Below are 17,007 nucleotides of genomic sequence, written 5' to 3'. Positions count from 1 at the left end.
TATATTTTGAATAATAATAATTACTATTATTGCCATTCTTGTTAGCGGTCATCTCTTTCTCCATTTTACTTCCTTCTCATCAGTTCTCTTTCAGATGCTGTTGTGTAGCCTAGCATCACCATCAGGCTGTTGCTGGCTAAGGGAACAGTTGTCTTTCAATATCAGTGAATTCCAGTGGCTGGAAGATAAAATTCCTATGACTGATGTTGCATTCATGCTGTCAGTATTTTATAGAGCTAAAATGGGGCTGTCACTTCATAAGTATGTTTCTGAAGTGTATGTACCTGAGATACGGCCTACTAAAGTGAACTTCATGTTCAGTTTTTCTAGGGTTGCAGGTACAGACAGAATAAGTATTAAATGCAATGCAGGAAGAAAACAAAAGAGTAAAAATCACTATGAAATGAAAAAATGCTATCTTTGCCCCAGACCGACATAACCAAGATACCTACACTGTCTTTGGTTCTGGTGCCACAGGCATAGCTAATACAAAAGCAAACTCTGTAGAGTCTGGAAACTGCAGCAATATCCTAGAAAAATCTGAGCAAGGAGAAGGAATGGTCATTTAACCTTGGAATTCTCTCTTTTTAGCCTCTAGGTTTATTTACTTGTTCTTTTTAATTTTTCATCTTGACTACAACCTGTTTCTTCTGGTAAAGAGTAATAAAGCAAAATTATGTTAATCTTGCACAGAATTTGATTAGGGAATGGGGTTGGTGGCTTGTTTGTTGGACACCAAGTTCAGCTGATGAGTGGTTTGTATGTCTGTGGGGGATTTTTGGATAACAATAAATTTCCTTCCTGTTGTGTCTACAAGAGGAAGAGTGTTTCTAGTATTTACATAGAATAAGAAACTGTACTTCCTTTTGCTAGATTATTATTATTATTATTATTATTATTATTATTATTATTATTTCCAGTTGAGAAATTCTCTGGCTATGAATACAAACTGCTCCTTCCAAGTGTACCCAAACAGGGTTCTTAGTACCAGACTCATTTCCTTTTTCCTCTCAAAGCAGTGAAACTTTTGATGGCTGTATAAACACTGTATTTTTTAGGCCTGGATTGTACAAGTACAAGTTTGTAAACTGACATTAAGAGACGTAGCAAATGCTTCAAGTCTTATTTAGCTTAAATACGTGTATCAAATCCACTTACACTCAGGAGAGTTTTAATCACTGTAGTGCACACACAGACTTAGCACTACTCTGAATTCTAACCTTGCTCCACTATCATAGTTCAGTTCTGTTCAGACCACTGAATCCACCTCAGCTCCTTTTATTCTTGGAATTCATATCCACAGCGTGGCATAAGAAGAAAATACATTCAAGTTCTTGAATAAGTGCCAAGATAACGCTGTGATACATGGGGTGTGAAAGTGTGTTTGTGTAATACACATACTGCTTATCAGGAAGATTAACTTGAGGTATATTTGAGAATAAAGATTATATACCACTAATTTATGGAAGAAGAAACTTTATAGAGATAGTTTGCCCATAAATTCCATTCCTGTAGTTCACAAAGATAGTGTAACAGACTAAAAATACGGGGTTTTTTCTGGGTTTGTAAGTATTTAGTAATGTGATTATGGTAAAGATTTGCTAATGTCCATGGTCTTTAATTAACTGATCAACAAAACCCCAAACCAGCAAACCCAACACACGTGAGCCTACTATGCATTCCCCTTTTTTTCAGTGTTTAGTCATCTGGAAACAAAAAAGCTAAAGTGGAGGAGATACCCAATTCTGTAATCTTCTGCAATGTCAGAAGGAAGGGACAAGACTAGTGATTTGAAAGTTGTTGTAATTTTAGTGTTGAATCAATCATGAATTGTCTCATTCTGACCATGGATATTAAGCACAGAAAAATCATGCCAAATAAAATCTCCCTGTAATATTTCTTTAGAGTACACATGAATTTCACTACTAAGCAAACAATCTTATTAAGAGATAATATTTATTGAGTATAACACCACAAAATATCACTGTATTCATTAATAGACTTATTTAATAATTTTTTTACACTTAGTAAAAACAGTGGTTTGCAATGTAGAGTTTTCATTTGCAGCAATCAGTTCACAATTTCTCTTGCCTTGACTGCCTAGTGTCCTAGTAGGAATATAGTTTGCTTAGAGCATAATTGCTTGTCTAAGCCCAGGATAGAAAAATGAAAGAAGTGCCCTCTCTCTTGTGGGATACTAATGCTGTCTGTGTTACTCTTCAGCATTTCTGCCAGTCTGTTCATTGAGGAATATTGTTAGTGCTCCCATTTCCTGCCATGTGGTTTGGTGTCAGCTTGGTATCAGCTAACAGATGTAGCTTGCTACTGTAGGAGTGGCTTGAGTGCAGAAAGGCTGGAAGATGAGTTTCCTAGGACATGCATGCACAGTAGTGTGTGTGCTTTGAGCTGAACAGATTGATAGCTGGTAGAGCCTGGTTGTTGAGTATGCTTGTTTTCTAAATGCATGTCTCTTTGGGAACATGCAAAGTCTCTATGAACAGGTGTCCACAAGTGAGATGTACAGACTGACTTAAAAAGAAGTGAGAATTTCCTCATGTCTTTCAGTCTAGTAATCGACTACTTAAATAATCCCTAAAATAAGTAATAATAGAAATTGAGGAATGACGTATTTTGAAGGAGCCAAATGTAATGAAACTATACCATTACTCGAGTAACAGAGGATTCAATAGGTGTTCCCTTTTGATTTAACAGCCCTTCATTGTTTTCAAGTTTAATGTAACTTGAATAACTAGTTACCAACCTTCTCTGTTGCAATTACAGATTGAGTAAATGTGAATGTGTGGGAAAAAACCTAATGCTTTTCAAACTAAATAGTATTTTGAGGGTAGAAGGCATAAAGAAAGGAGTAAAGTCAAAAATATTAAACATGTAAATGTGGTTTTCCTGCCACTGTTGACAGCTTGAATATATCTCTCTACATAACTAAATTCTGATAGAGAAAAGCATTCTTTCCTCATTCAGACAGGTTCAATTTCCCTGTACTAATTTGTCATTCCATGGCTTCTCATTCAACACCTTTTTCACCAACACCACTGAATTTTAAGGAAGTCTGTGAGTACAAAAAATAAAACATTCAATTTGAGATTAAGAGGGATAATGGTATTTTTTCTATCATTTTTACTTCCTTGTAAAAGCACAGCTTTTCCTCAGTTGGTTTTTTGTTGGGGTTTTTTTTTCAGTTACGGAAAGTGTCAGGAAAGGCTTTTTAATCCCGATCTTGCACACCTCAGTAGGCAGTGGAAACTGAGTCAGTACCAGTTTTTGCTTTTAAATACTGCTTTAGCAACTAGTTAGCTATGGATATGGGAGTAGGTTCTGAGGGAGAAGAGACAGAGACCCATTCCTTAACAGCTGACGATGGATTAATGAACAGAGTATAGGAGACTTCTTTCCTTGTGGTGGCAAAGTGTTTTATGCATCAAAGCAAAATCCGTGTAGAAAAAAGATGTCCATTGATTGGTATCTGCCATTCTGAGTTCTTTAAGAAGTAGCTTTTAATGAATGCTGAAAATGCAAGTCTGGTAAGTGAATATTTTGGTATGGTAATTTTTGGCATAATGTTTGACTGCAGCTCCCAAGTGACTTTGCAGTTCAAATGCTTCACTGATACTTGGCACTCTCCAAAGCACCTACAGATTTATGGTTCTAGATATGAAGTTACTACTGTGGTGGTATCTATTACTTGTAAAGTTTCGCTTGCTTCAGAGCATACCAGCATAAATTCTTCCAGAGTACTGGATCTTCATTGATACCAGGAAGTTTAATCCTCCAGAGTGAGATATCTGTATAGATACTGTCTGTTCAGTTGTGTGCAATTTTTTCTTTTAAGGAAGCTTCAGTGTTATTCACAATGAATAGTTTTAATCCTCGGGAACCTAATTTGCTTGGCTACTTTTTTCTAGGTAATGGGTAAAATTGTTTTTATAAGAAATTGCTTCTGAGTGTCCTCTCTGTGAAGGAGCCTGACTCTGCTTGAGAGAGGAGCCTACTCCAACTCCATTGACAGTAAAGAAAATTTTCTGTGAGAGTGGAGTTTTTTCACTAAGGCTTTTAGGTGCAAAAGGATAAACTTTGAGGTTCCATCGCTGCTAGAAATTTAGGTGTAAATTTGTAGAAAGAAGAAATGTTACTCTTTTTAAAGAGCTTCTGCTGAATTGCTTTGCAGTTCGTCTGTAACAGTGAATGTAAGATTGTGAAATTTTGCATTGCCTGCTGCAGTGGGTATTAGAACAAAATCCAAGACTAATTCTACTACTTTCTGTTGGTTGATGCTTGACATTCTAGGTTTTTATTAATGGTTGCCTTAGTCCTTCAAAATCACTACTTTTCCCCTATCCTCTCTTGACTTTGCCTAAGCACTCATTGACTAAGAATGCAGATGCTCTTTATTTTTCAAAATTGCCTCAGGAATTTCTGTGAAAGTTGCAAGACTTATAATCTTCATGTGTGAACTGAATATGTCACTGTTGTGATACATCTGAAAAGCATGGTCATTCTAGAAATTGGTTGTCAAATTAGTAGTTGCTCCTTTTTGTGTGACTGTACCCAGAGGGAAATATTTGAAATATTAGTTCTGGTAGAACTGTACTTCTGAAAAAGGCTGATTTTTGAAAAGCAGAGTAGCAAGAAACATGACTGTGCTTACTTCTGATTTAGACAGTTGATAAGGAAAATAGTATTACCTTAATGTTAGAGATCCATATTTATATGCTTTCAGTTTGTACATAATTGATCTTATGAATCAAAAGCCACAAAATATTAAAGATTAAATTAGCCAACTAGATAAGTTTCTGATTGTCTCATAAACGAAGTAAAAGCAAATCAGAATAAGCAAGGTTGAATGCAATATTTAACTATGTTCCTGTAAAGAGGTCCTTGTTAGCATCAACATTTTGGTTTATTTCATCTCAACTATACTGTGACAAAGAATCATCAGATAAGAATGGCATGTTTTAATAACTATAATTTGAATATCATTCATTTCTATAATTTTCTTCTTTCAATGGATTTAGTGTATGAAAAATCAAGCCTCTATCTTCTTATGTCCCCTTACTTACCTAACTTGTGTTCATAGATCATATGTAAGCTTGAGAAGGAGAGTTTAATCTCTCTGATTACATTGAATGAGCTGTACTGTGGTATGTAGTGTAAGATTTAATTACAGCATATCTGTAAACATAGCATTTAGGGCTTTCTCTTCTGGATTCTTAGATACATAAGTAGGAGACATGTACATGAAGTCTCCCAAATTGGAAACCTCTTATCACAAGTGCAATCTCTTTTGTTATCTAAAATGTAATTAAAATACTGTCGTTTGCCTAGTGCCGTTCTAAATTCTAATCCACTTAAAGGAAGAGAAAAAGCAGCTTTAGCCATAGTATCTTGCCAAGATTCCTACTCCCTCTTTGCTATTTCACACCCTTTTACCTAACTGGTTTAAATAAATACTTCAACTGATTTCTTTTGTGAAAGCACAACCCTTCAAAATTAGAATGAAAAGTTTAATGGCCTAAATACAGTTCAGTTCTATTTGAAAACCCTGATTTATCTTCTGTGGTTTCTTTTTTTTTAATACTAATATTTCCTTGTTATGCCCTTGGTATTTCATAGCTGTCCTTTTTAAGCACTGAAGCAATTAGTTTTGAGAAGGCTGATTCTTCAGGGTCCAGTGCTTTCCTGCCTTTCATTCACTGAAGCTGTACATTTTAATGAAGTTGTTTCATCTCTGTTGCCAAACACTAGAATTTTAGTGCTTCAATTCTAATTATCTCTGCTGGCAAATGCTATGTTTTATTAAAGCTGTCAAGTGCACTGTTCATTAAATGCCCACAGTCAGTGGTGCTGTGCACACAAATTAGATCAGCTTTACTCCTTGATAGATTATGAAGTTAAATATTGTTATATAAACCTCTAAAATTGAGTCTAGCAGCAATCAGTGATGGCTTAGATAACTAAAGCATACCTGCAGCTTCTTGGAACTTAGTATCTTGTCAAAACCCATGTGGAACATACATTAAATCACTAGTAGTACAGCTGAGTATACCATTTAATTCATTAAGATACCATATTTCTTCCTCAAGACATCTACATTGCATCTTGAATTCTAGTTTATATGTACTTAGGGTTAGATAAGTTTTGTTATTTATGCTTTGATATAAGTAAAAACATCAGTGCTGGTCTTTCAGCAGAGGGTTGCACAGTGCAATTGTTGTCCATTAAAAGCAAAGATGCCTTCACTGAGATGTTACTAACCTGGTGAAAGCGAAAGATTGCTGTCATGAACAACTAACAGCTTCTCTTCTAATTGCATATCTGAAAGGGGAATTTTACTGGGAGGTGTGTATTTCAAATATATGAAGCAGTAAAAGATACTGTACTTGCAAAGAAAATATTTGAGTCAGCTCTCGTTTTGACGCTTGGGGATTTTTTTTGCTTTTGTTAATTTTATGTTCTCAGTGTATGTGTCATTATCTTCAGTAGCACAAATAGTCATTCTTGCTATTTAGTGTATTGTTTTCTAGATGTTTTTTAGGAGAATTAATAAGATATTGTGATGATAGACTACCAGATAAACACATTGCTGGCCTTTTGAAAATAATGTTTTTCTTATCTTTCAGCTATCTGTAGGAAAATAACTTCAAATATATTTTTAGTACCATGGATTTATGGTGTCTGTTTTCTGTATTGGTTACCTTATCTTTTGAGGAATCTGGTGTTTATACTTTCCAACTTTGCTTTTGAGTTTATCAGGCTGTATTTCAGACCTTTAGAGGAACAGATATTTCTTGTGTTTTTTGTAAAAATCATGAATAACATCTCAAAATTCTATATAAAGTAAATAGAATTTAAGAGCTCTTGGATATATATTTTTAAGGGTTGGGTAGGAAGCTACAGTCCTTCAAAAGGCTGTGAGGTACTCTTCCTTGTCTCGTCTCCTTATAATCTATTTTAGAGTGCTCTAGTGTGAATAGAAAATTCGTGTAACATGAAGTTGAATAGAAGGCTGTGTATGTTTATGTATTTGTCTGTTAATGTATTATTCCTTAACATACATATTTCATGGTATTTATGGGAAATAATAGCATTTTATTTTTTTAGTGCAGAAAACCAAAAGTGTTCCTTCGACTGTATTCAAGAGCTGAAGTGATTTTTGCCATCTGAAATGCTTAGCTTCAGACAAGTTTCATCATGTTCAACTTCAAATTTTTTTCAACTGCCTACTGTCAGACAGGAGATGGACCCTAATAGATGGTGTATTCTGTGGCAGTGAAGTAGTTGAGCAATACCAATATACTGAGAGATTTGTTGGGAAAGGGAAGCATGGAAATTACCTAAGTGCATGTGAAAAACCTATGATGCATGAAACATGACAATTTTTTTCTTAGTTGTTATTTTCACTTTGGACATATGTTTCTATTTGGCTTTGAGTCTGAAAATTGGACATAATATTTCCTGAACCTTCTAGGGAGATTTGGAAAGTACTCAGGCTAATTCTACATCTAAACTCAGATTTGTCAAGGCTTGTCCTATTTTGGCTTCTTGGAAGTTATCTGAATTATTACTGTCCCTAGTGTGTATATAAATGCTTTGGTTGTATTGCCTTATCTACCCTTTTCAACCTTAGTATGGGAGTGTAGTGAATATAACAGAAGAAAATAAATTGTTTATAAACCCTGGTGCCTTCCTTCTCTCAGTGTAGTCTCAACAATTGTGAAAAATCACTGAAGCAATCATCAAACATAAGAAAAGCATTAAAAAAGTGATGCAATTCAATACAGTCATAGGTTTTTAATTTATCTGTGAAATTATGAATGTATACAAAGGAAAACAACAAATAGACTTACGGTGGGGTTATCACCCTGGGACTGAAAAGAGTAACAGTAATGCCATTAATAGAAGAAATATCATACAAAGGGAAATATTTCTGGTTCTGAATATATAGAAATTAGGTTGATAAAGCTCTATGCCATTTTTAAAAGTCCTGACATATTAGACCTAGTTAAGAATTCTTTTAATTTAAAAGAACGTGGGAGAAGTTTTGGTCCAAGGTTGTAGATTAGGATCCCTGAAACTGATGTTATCTACTAAGATACTTGGCTGGTTTTATAGTATTTTAAATGTCAAATTTTAAGGGATTGAGAAAGTACTGCTTTTGTATTACCACACTTTTTAAGGTAATAGTCTTCTAACCTTGCAAAAGGAATACTAGACCTATTGGGTTTTGTACTGTTTTGTTTTTGCAGAGACACCAGGACAGTATACTTGGGAATACAATGCAAACTGTAATCGCCTTACTAAATAATATCGTTGCTAACAAAAGTACGAACATGATGATTCTCTTTGAAGAAGGTATGTCAACTTTTTTCTCCTCACTGTAGATGTTTCCCAGTCTGTAGTAGCCAGCACTGTGTGAAACTAAACTTCTATCTATTTAGATTTTGTTGTGGTTGGTAGATAATCGCATTGTAACTGATGTCCTCCTCATCACTTCCTCTTCCTTCCTTCCTGATTTGATTATAAATTTTGCTTTCAGAACGTTGTTCTTTCAAGAAAATGCACTTACAAAAGAATTACTAACTGAAAATGACATTATGTCTGTGAAGAATGGCCTTTGGAAGGAAGGCATGGGCTGGAGTTCTGACTATAACAGTGCAGAGTGTAGGGAGAGACCTCTGCAAGGTCTTCCTTTTCCCACTGGTTAAACTTCTGAAAGGATAAGTTGTACTGTATTTCTGCACACTTTTAAGAAAGAGCTTCTGTTCCAGCCCAGTCATGTAGACTAATGGGGTGAGGCCCAAACTGACTATAAAGTCTTAGTCTACAAAACATTGGACGTTTTCATGAAATGTTTATCACCTAAGTTGGGTGATAAAACACTGTCACAGGTTGCTTGGAGAGTGGTGGATGCCCCATCCTTGAGAGCATTCAAGGTCAGGTTGGACAGGGCTCTGAGCAACCTGATCTACGTGAAAATGTCCCTGCTTATAGCAAGGGGTTTGGACTAAATGACCTTTAAAGATCCCTTCCAACTCAAACTGTTCTATGATTCCATGATTCATTTCACTGTATTTTATTATCTAAGCTTCTTTTATTTAGAAACTGGTTCTGAAGAAAAGGTTTCTGCTATTGGAAATCTGTATAAATTATAAACTTGTTTAGAGATGTACATTTTGATAGCATTTCTTTTGTTTATCATGAATGGGTGAGTGACATCTAGCAGTACAGATCCGTGCTACCGTTTGTACTGTTTGCTGGTACGCATACCAGCCTATGAATCCAATCATGATGGGTAGTAGTAGTCATGTCCTCATTTTCGTAATTACCGTAGTAGTTAAAACACTGACCCAGAAAGCAAGAGAGCTGAATTCCTTAACTTTTTTACTCTTAAGGGATTGAATGGGCAATGCAATTCTTCAGGAGACATACTGGTGCTTGACGTTGTTGCTAGTAACATGTTCCTCTCCTCTGTCACAAACAGACCCACTCTGAAGTTAGTGGTGTATTAGTGGAGAACAGAGCCAAAAAAAAAAAAAAGAGAGAGAATAGAATAGTATGACTAATTTGGAAAGGGCTGGTTCATAGGATTCTGATTCTTTGGTTGTTTCTCACCAAACTGCCTATCACACTTAGAACTTCTTGGGGTTTCTTGAGATTTAGATGTATGTGCTGCTTTTACTATCTTTAGGCACATCTGCTGTCTGTCAGGCAAAATCCTAAGTTGGCATTGACCTCAGTTGCAGCAGGGTAACTTGTTAAAACTGCACAATGCAAAGAAGTTTGTTCAAGTCCCACAAGCGACATAATTGGCATGCCTTCTTTAAAGTAATATACTCTGCCTTTCTGTGTGGCAAATTAGGTGCAAAACTGTTTAACAGCATGGCAGAAGTGCCTCCATTCCCTAAATATCTCCTCTTTATTGTCCTACAGAGCAAACTCCTGTGTGCTTTTTATGCTGCTGGTGTTATGTCTGTGCTCTTTCACTTCTCATCTGCTCCAAAAATAAAACTCATCTCTTCAGTCATGTTAGTTTCCAAATTAAGGAAGCAGGATAGAAATACTATTAAAGTATTTTTTTTGTGTTATGTCATAATGACTCCAGTAATATTTTCAGACTAATAGTGATTAGATAACACTAACTTGGGCTCACTGAACTTCAGCAACCACACTAGAGAAAGAAGCACAGCAGCCAAAAATAATTTATCTCAAGTCTCCCCATCTTCTCTCATCCCTTTTCCCCATTGGCTGATCTTCAGAGTACTGGAAACCTGGATTTGGGCCAGCGCTTTGATTTAGGGTCTAATTGTCAAGTAAAGAACTTCTAAAATTTGGTTTGCAAGAATGTTATGAGAGTATTGATCTTGTAATTGCAGACTACTAGATTTTCTTTTAATTAAAAGGGGAGATAAGTTATTCTGTGCAAACTGGAGGGCTTTATATCCTTTGCATTACCATCTGTAAATAGACAAGTGTTCACATCCAGAAAATACCTTAAACTTCCACCGCCATATCTTTTATGGCGATCTGTTTACCTATTGCTTTTTCTATCCCAGATTGTTCCCCGCCCTGTTCCTTCCCCTTAGCCTTTGCCACTCCCTCAGGCTCTCCCTACTGGTTCCTGTACCCCAACTCTGCCCATGTACCCCTCCTGAGCCCCTGACAAAACCTCCCTGCGCCAGGATCACGAGGTCTCTCTGCCTCTGAGGGTCGCGGGGACAAGATTTGATTAAAAATCTTCTCAAACCCTCATGGGGAGACCCTTCTCACGTCCTTTGCCATCACTGTGTTGTAAGGCTGATAGCTGCTGGAGCAAAACCACGGAGCCATCCGAAATGAGCTATGGGATAGTGACATGGTTGCACTGCCCTAAGCAGCTCCGTTGAGCTCTCAGGAAAGCTGCAGCCTGCTAAACTAAACCTAGCATTACAACAATCTTTGACATTTAACTTCTCTTTTTTTAATGACTTTTGTGTGATGGAGAAGAATGCAATCTAGTAAAATGAAAACTGAGCTCCCTCTTGCAGAAGAATATCCTGGAGTCCAAACAGAAAAGTTGGACATGAGTCAGCAGTGTGCCTTTGTAGCCATCATGGCAAAAGAGGGCTGCGATAAGAAAGAAAAGCTGGAAGGTGGAGGAGAGTGATTATTCTCCTCCATTCATTGTAGTGTCCAGTTTTGAGCTCCAGACTATAACAAAGGCATTGACAGACTGGAGCAAGTCCAGAGACAGGCAACTGAGGTGTTCGGGAGAGTGGATTGCATGATATGTGTATTTTCAGCCTCTGTACTATTTTATGAATGTATTCCTTCCCAAGTGCAGAACTTTGTATTTGCTTTTGTTAAACTTTAAAAGGCTTCTGGCAGCCCTTTCTTTTGAGCTCTTCAGCTTCTTGAGCTCTTTCTGAATCCTTCAATCCATCATCACATCAGCTGCTTTCTTCATTTCAATGTCATCTGTAAACTTGCTGAACATGCATGTTATTACATCCTATTAACATTGTGTCTGTGCCGTTAATGAAGGTATTCAACATCCATGAGCTATTTGCCTAGTTAAAAAAAAATAAAAAGGCTGAAGACAGTATTATGGGTCATCAATTTTCCTTATTTCTCCATTACACTGTGATAATTAATTCATGTATATATGGAGCTTTAGAAATTAAAAACCATAGATACTTGCTGAATGTAAGAAACAACTCAGGTTAGGTGGTCAGTCCTGTCAAGATTTTTGTATCTAAGAGTCAAGACATTAGCAATGAAGATTTCTTTCCGATTTTGTGCATGCCTTTCTTCAGGTGCCAAGAAGCTGTACTTTTGCAGACAGATCATTTAGAGACCCACATCACTGTTTCCTTTTGTGCCTGTTAGCCTTCAGAACTCTCTGCTGAAAGGAGTTGTATGAGGTGATAGATTTTTTTTTAAGGGGCTGTAGCTTACATGTTGAACTTTCCCCTTTCTCAAGAAAGTCTTGCATGATGGCACTTTCTGCATTACTACTTCTGTGATTTCCTGTTAATAACTATGATATGCTTGTGCATTTCAGCAACTTTCATAGAAGGTGGATTGCCTAGCATTAATTTCTCTCATCCCTGAACTGTGTCCTTTTGTGTTACAATATATCAGACATGTACCTATAACCACTTAAAATGTTTAAAGGTGAAATGGAGAATAACATATGCAACTGAAGTCACAGAGGGAATTTAAAATGGCCTGTACTTGTGTTATCAGCTATTAAACATTTGTTCTGTTAACATTCATGACAATTTCCACTTAATAATCAGAGGGGAATAATGCAATTCAGTTTAATTACTGAGACTGGAATTCAGTAAGGAGACTAGGATTAATATAGGGTCCCTGGTGAATAGTTAAGGAAAGATATTAAAAAGCTAAGACAATTGTGGTCATTTTTAGCATGGTCTTCTAAGAGAGTGACACTTACCCTCTCTTCTTCTGTCTTGACTTCTGGCTGCCAGTCTTTGTTTCCTCCCTTTCCCCATCTTTTGATATTGGACAGTTTCAAGTTCACTTGAACGAGCACAGAGATCCAAATATACAGAATATGTATTCAATCTATAATAAACAGTATCTGATGAGAGAGACCCAAGTTAATGGTGTAGTTTAGGGAAAGACAATAGCCTTATTAATTAAATATTCTTCAGTAGTGTACAGCAAATAGAACAGTGCTATGCATGACATGTTCAAAATATATATATGTACTTATACATTACATATGTAAAGACCTATTACTAATTAATACATCTCCGTGGCCTTTTCAGTATTCACCTCCCATTTTCTTTCCAGGATGCCTGCAGTCTCTGTTTCAGGTTTGTAACCACTGAATTTAACGGTGTGTTAGTCAGTGCCTGAGGAGGGTACCTATGAAATGGTCCCACAGGCTTGGTCAGTGCATGGGAGCAACTCACACTAGAGGGTGTGCTTATAGTTGGGTGACATAGGACAAAGCAGCACCAAGGTTTCAGAAACAGGGGCAGGGAGTCATCAGAGATGAGGATGGTGACTTACTGCTGTGGAAGTAGGCAGAGATAATAGGATGCAGATAGGTACAAAGAGCAGTATTGTTACTTCTACTGGTCATGAAACAACCAGCTATACATTACTCTGTGCCTGTCATATTAAAAGGGCTTACATCTGTTGACTATAAAATGAGAACCCTGTTCTAGATGCTGAAATTATGAGTTCCTAAGCAAGTGTTGTAGGAGTACAGTGGTTGATCATCTGTTTCTATACCCAGGTGCTAGAGCAGTCTACTGAAAAGGCGTACTGCCTCTTAGATATGTGTCTAGTGACAAGCACTGACACACGGACAAATTTAGACATAAGACAAACCACGAAGTTGGCTGCTTGATAAGTAAGTGGTGTTAGTGTGCAAGGCTGCTTCATTATGTGGATGTGATGAGTAATAAATAGCCAAGTGCACCACAGCACTTAATGTAGTGAAATTCTGGTACTCAAGTACAATTCATAGATACACAAATTTTTTATTTTGCTTTCAATTCAATCTTTTTGTTGCTTTTTTTCTTTACTTTTGATTTTTTGGGATTTTTGGTTGTTTTTCAAGTACTTTGTACAAATTAAAAATAGAAAAAGTTCAATCATTGTCTAGTTAGCAGTGCTTTCCACCTCTGAGTACTGTTTGTCCATGGGTGATATTCAAAGGCAAGAAATTTCTTCATCTAACTGTTGCATCATTTTTTTTATAGGAAGAGCTTGGGTGTATCATACTGCATTGCAGAGAAATGTCGTTCTAAGACTTTAATTGCTTCACAAGGTCTTCATTCTGAAGAAATGAACAAAACAAGTTGTTGGAAAATAGATCTTACAGGCTGAAGTAGATATTTCTTATAGTCTGTCTGCAGTTATTTATTCCTGATAATGCATTACATTTATTACGTTTATATAAAAAGCTATTTTCAGCATGTTTAAAATTAATTCCAAGTTTCCACTGTTATTCAAAGCTGATCTACTAAACTGTTTTCAGGCCAGTATTACTTATGAATGAGTTTACATTTTTAGCTTTTCTGAATCTCATTATACTCCATAAATCAGTTACCAGGTTTTTTTCATGATGGTCTTGTAAGGAGATGATTTACATAAAAAGTTCAATACAGTCATGTTGAATTGAATTACCTTTCCCAGACTGTACTGCTGTGATCTTGTATTTGGCTACTGTACTGAAGTAACCACCACTAGCAGTATAAGCAGATGTTTGTCTGAATGTTAAAAACAAGTTTCCATTATATGGTAGAGCAAATCCTAAACTTAATGTCTTAATGATATCAAGTCTCAGAAACTGAAGTAAAAGGGAAATTTAGTTTAGTACAATAAAAGCAATCTTTGAGTTGTGTGAAAATGTGACAGCTGTTAGTAGTACATGGTATTTTAAGCAGTTTGGGTAAAACCCAAAGTTCCTAAAGAAGGACCTTTGGTGGAAGTGTAGAATGTCAGCCATAATATTCGATATCATACTAAGAAAGCATGCTAGGTGCTTAAAGCAGGGACAGTTATTAAAAAGAACAGATCTGCAATAAAGTTTTTAGTCAGATGATCATAACTCATTTACACCTCATGAAAGAAAGATCAACTTTCATGGCTTAAGTATCCTTATTCATCTTGTGGTCCACTGCTTTGACTTTTAGTCAAATGTCAAGAGACTAATTAGATTTCAAATGTCTTTGTGTGTTGTATTGTTAAAGTCTTGTTAAATGCTGCATATCCAAAAAGTGGCACTTATGAGACCAACATCCAACTTTAACCTTTTTCTTGAAAAAAAAAAAAAAAAGGAAAAAAATGGTTTTTTTTATACACAGATCTTTAACAAAACGATAGTTATTGCTACCATAATCATGACTATGAATTCTGGGCTCTCTAGATAGACCCCAAACATTTCTAACTTACCTAAACCTTCGGAGGATATTCTTCTACCTTTCAGTTCCTCAGAGATAATTTGATTTCAGCTTAATCTCCAAAAGACATTTGATCATGGTGCCCATAGCACACTGTTTAAGAACAGTTTGTAGCTCCCTAGCCAGCTCTCTGACCTGCTACATCACCAATGTTCATGAAATTAAGTGGTAGACTGCAGTAAGTTGACATCCCTGCTGCACCCAGCTGTGCAGTAGTCTGAGCTACAGTGCAATACTGAGAAGGCATTGGTGTGACGTTACATGTGACTTTGATTTTAGGGGTAAAATTGAGGTTTTGGAGTAGCTGGCTTCAAAGTTGCAGCATTTTCTTCCAAGATGGGAGAAATTAACTATCTTTTAAGACAGTGATCAAGAAGAGGACCATGGAGTAGTCATACAGAAGGAGTCTTCTTGCAAGGGAAAGGCAGTACTTATAAAATTCTATAGAATACATTGTTTAAACTAATATGCCCCTTAAAAAAAAAGCAACAACAAATAAAACCCACGGACTTAGTCTGTGAAGAAATCAGGTACACATTCAGACTGGTTCTGGAGTCATTTACTCATTCCTTACTAGCTTCTGTTTTTTCCTAGGAGTCTCCTGCAGAAGTTTTTACAGGATACAATATAGAAGTATTGTTTAGTGACTGAAGGTAGAAAAGGTTTTTTATGGCAGTGCTTTATATCTGCTTACTGTAAAGCTTAGTTCATATGCAATGTATTGTGATTCTGAATAGAGAGATTGGCAGGGAGAATAAGTTAGTGAAATCAGTATGAGTGAGAACCTAAAAGTATTTTTTCTGTATTTAGTCAATGTTTAGAAACAAAATGCTCTTAATTAAATCAATGTAAAATAAGAAATCATTTTAAAATATAAAAAATACATGTATCATCTTGTCTGAGTAGTTGCAGACGTTACTTCTGTATCATTTGGATGAGAGAGAGACAGTCCCTTGCTTAGGGACTTGCAGCCTCTGCTATGCAGGATGTAAGCCTTTCACAGCTCCTTGCCAGTACTGAAGTACTGAAGTAGTTAGTACTGAAGTACTGAAGCAGTTTGACTCTTGAGCACAGAAGTGTCTCTATGAACGTCTCAAGATAGTAGTTGTGTGTTGTGTGTCTTGTGTTTATTTGAGTTACAGTTTATATGAGAAGTCAATGGTGGTTGAGCCTGAGGAAGTTTCTTCTGTGATGTTACAAAGCTCAAAATGCTTTTTAGCAGTATTAAGACATATTTTTCTGACCCAAAATGCCAATCATCCAGGTGGAAGTGTGTAACATCACATGGGTAAACTTAGAAGCCTACTATCATGAAAGATATGTGGGAATCATGTCAAAATAGCATGGTAGTAGTGAAGTCTTTGAGGAAAAAATAAGCTGTGTCATCCTGTGATGTCCATCAATGCAGCCATCTGAAGAGGATGAAAATAGAAATGGTAATTGCTGTGAGGAACAGTTATGCCAGTCAAGTAGAACCAAGCCTGTTGTTGAGAGTCGTACCCATAAGGCACAAAATGTCACAGCATGCTTGCTAGAACATCAAAGGATAAAATAAGTGAAAAAAGGCTCAACAGGTTGTTACATCTTGTCTCTCTAGTGCTGTACTGTAAGAGAGTACTGGCGTTTCTGTGGCTGGAGTAGGTGTCCTGATGCTATCTATCCCTGTGGCCAGCCAAGCAGATCATCTTGCAGCATAGCTGGCTGCTTGAACTACCTAAGATATCTCATTCTAACTCCTAATTGATGGGAAAGAACAGAATAATAACAAAAAATATTCAAAATGTTTTCATTCCATTATATTCTAGTCTGAGAGGCTTTATGCAGACATCTGATTGTACAACTGATTAGCTTAGGTTAATAGTGGGAAGTTAGTTCAATAAATACAGCAATTTCAAAGACTATTCTGTCTTTATATTTCTAAAATGCCAATCATAATACACATTTTCTGTACCTATCCGATACCTATTTAAGATTTAAGGTTTAGACTGAGTGAATGCTCTGATTGATACTATTTGGAGGCAGAAACCTAAACTGAAAAAGTAAAATTTTTTGTTAAAATAAAAGGCAT

The 17,007-nt window shown here is 36.3% G+C and overlaps 1 protein-coding gene across 8 annotated transcripts in view; it reads left to right on the top strand.

Annotated features, from left to right (window-relative positions):
- Positions 1 to 17,007, top strand: part of ULK4 (unc-51 like kinase 4) — a 224,149-nt gene that overhangs the window by 123,185 nt on the left and 83,957 nt on the right. For all 8 annotated transcript variants that reach the window (XM_048299801.1, XM_048299764.1, XM_048299787.1 and 5 more), the window contains one exon: positions 8,265 to 8,370. In XM_048299801.1, coding sequence (XP_048155758.1) covers positions 8,265 to 8,370 — 106 coding nt within the window. The remainder of the gene's footprint in view (positions 1 to 8,264; positions 8,371 to 17,007) is intronic.

The sequence above is a fragment of the Corvus hawaiiensis genome, chromosome 1 (genome assembly GCF_020740725.1).
Source record: "Corvus hawaiiensis isolate bCorHaw1 chromosome 1, bCorHaw1.pri.cur, whole genome shotgun sequence".
NCBI classification, from domain to species: domain Eukaryota; kingdom Metazoa; phylum Chordata; class Aves; order Passeriformes; family Corvidae; genus Corvus; species Corvus hawaiiensis.
This window is presented reverse-complemented; position numbering and strand designations above follow the sequence as displayed.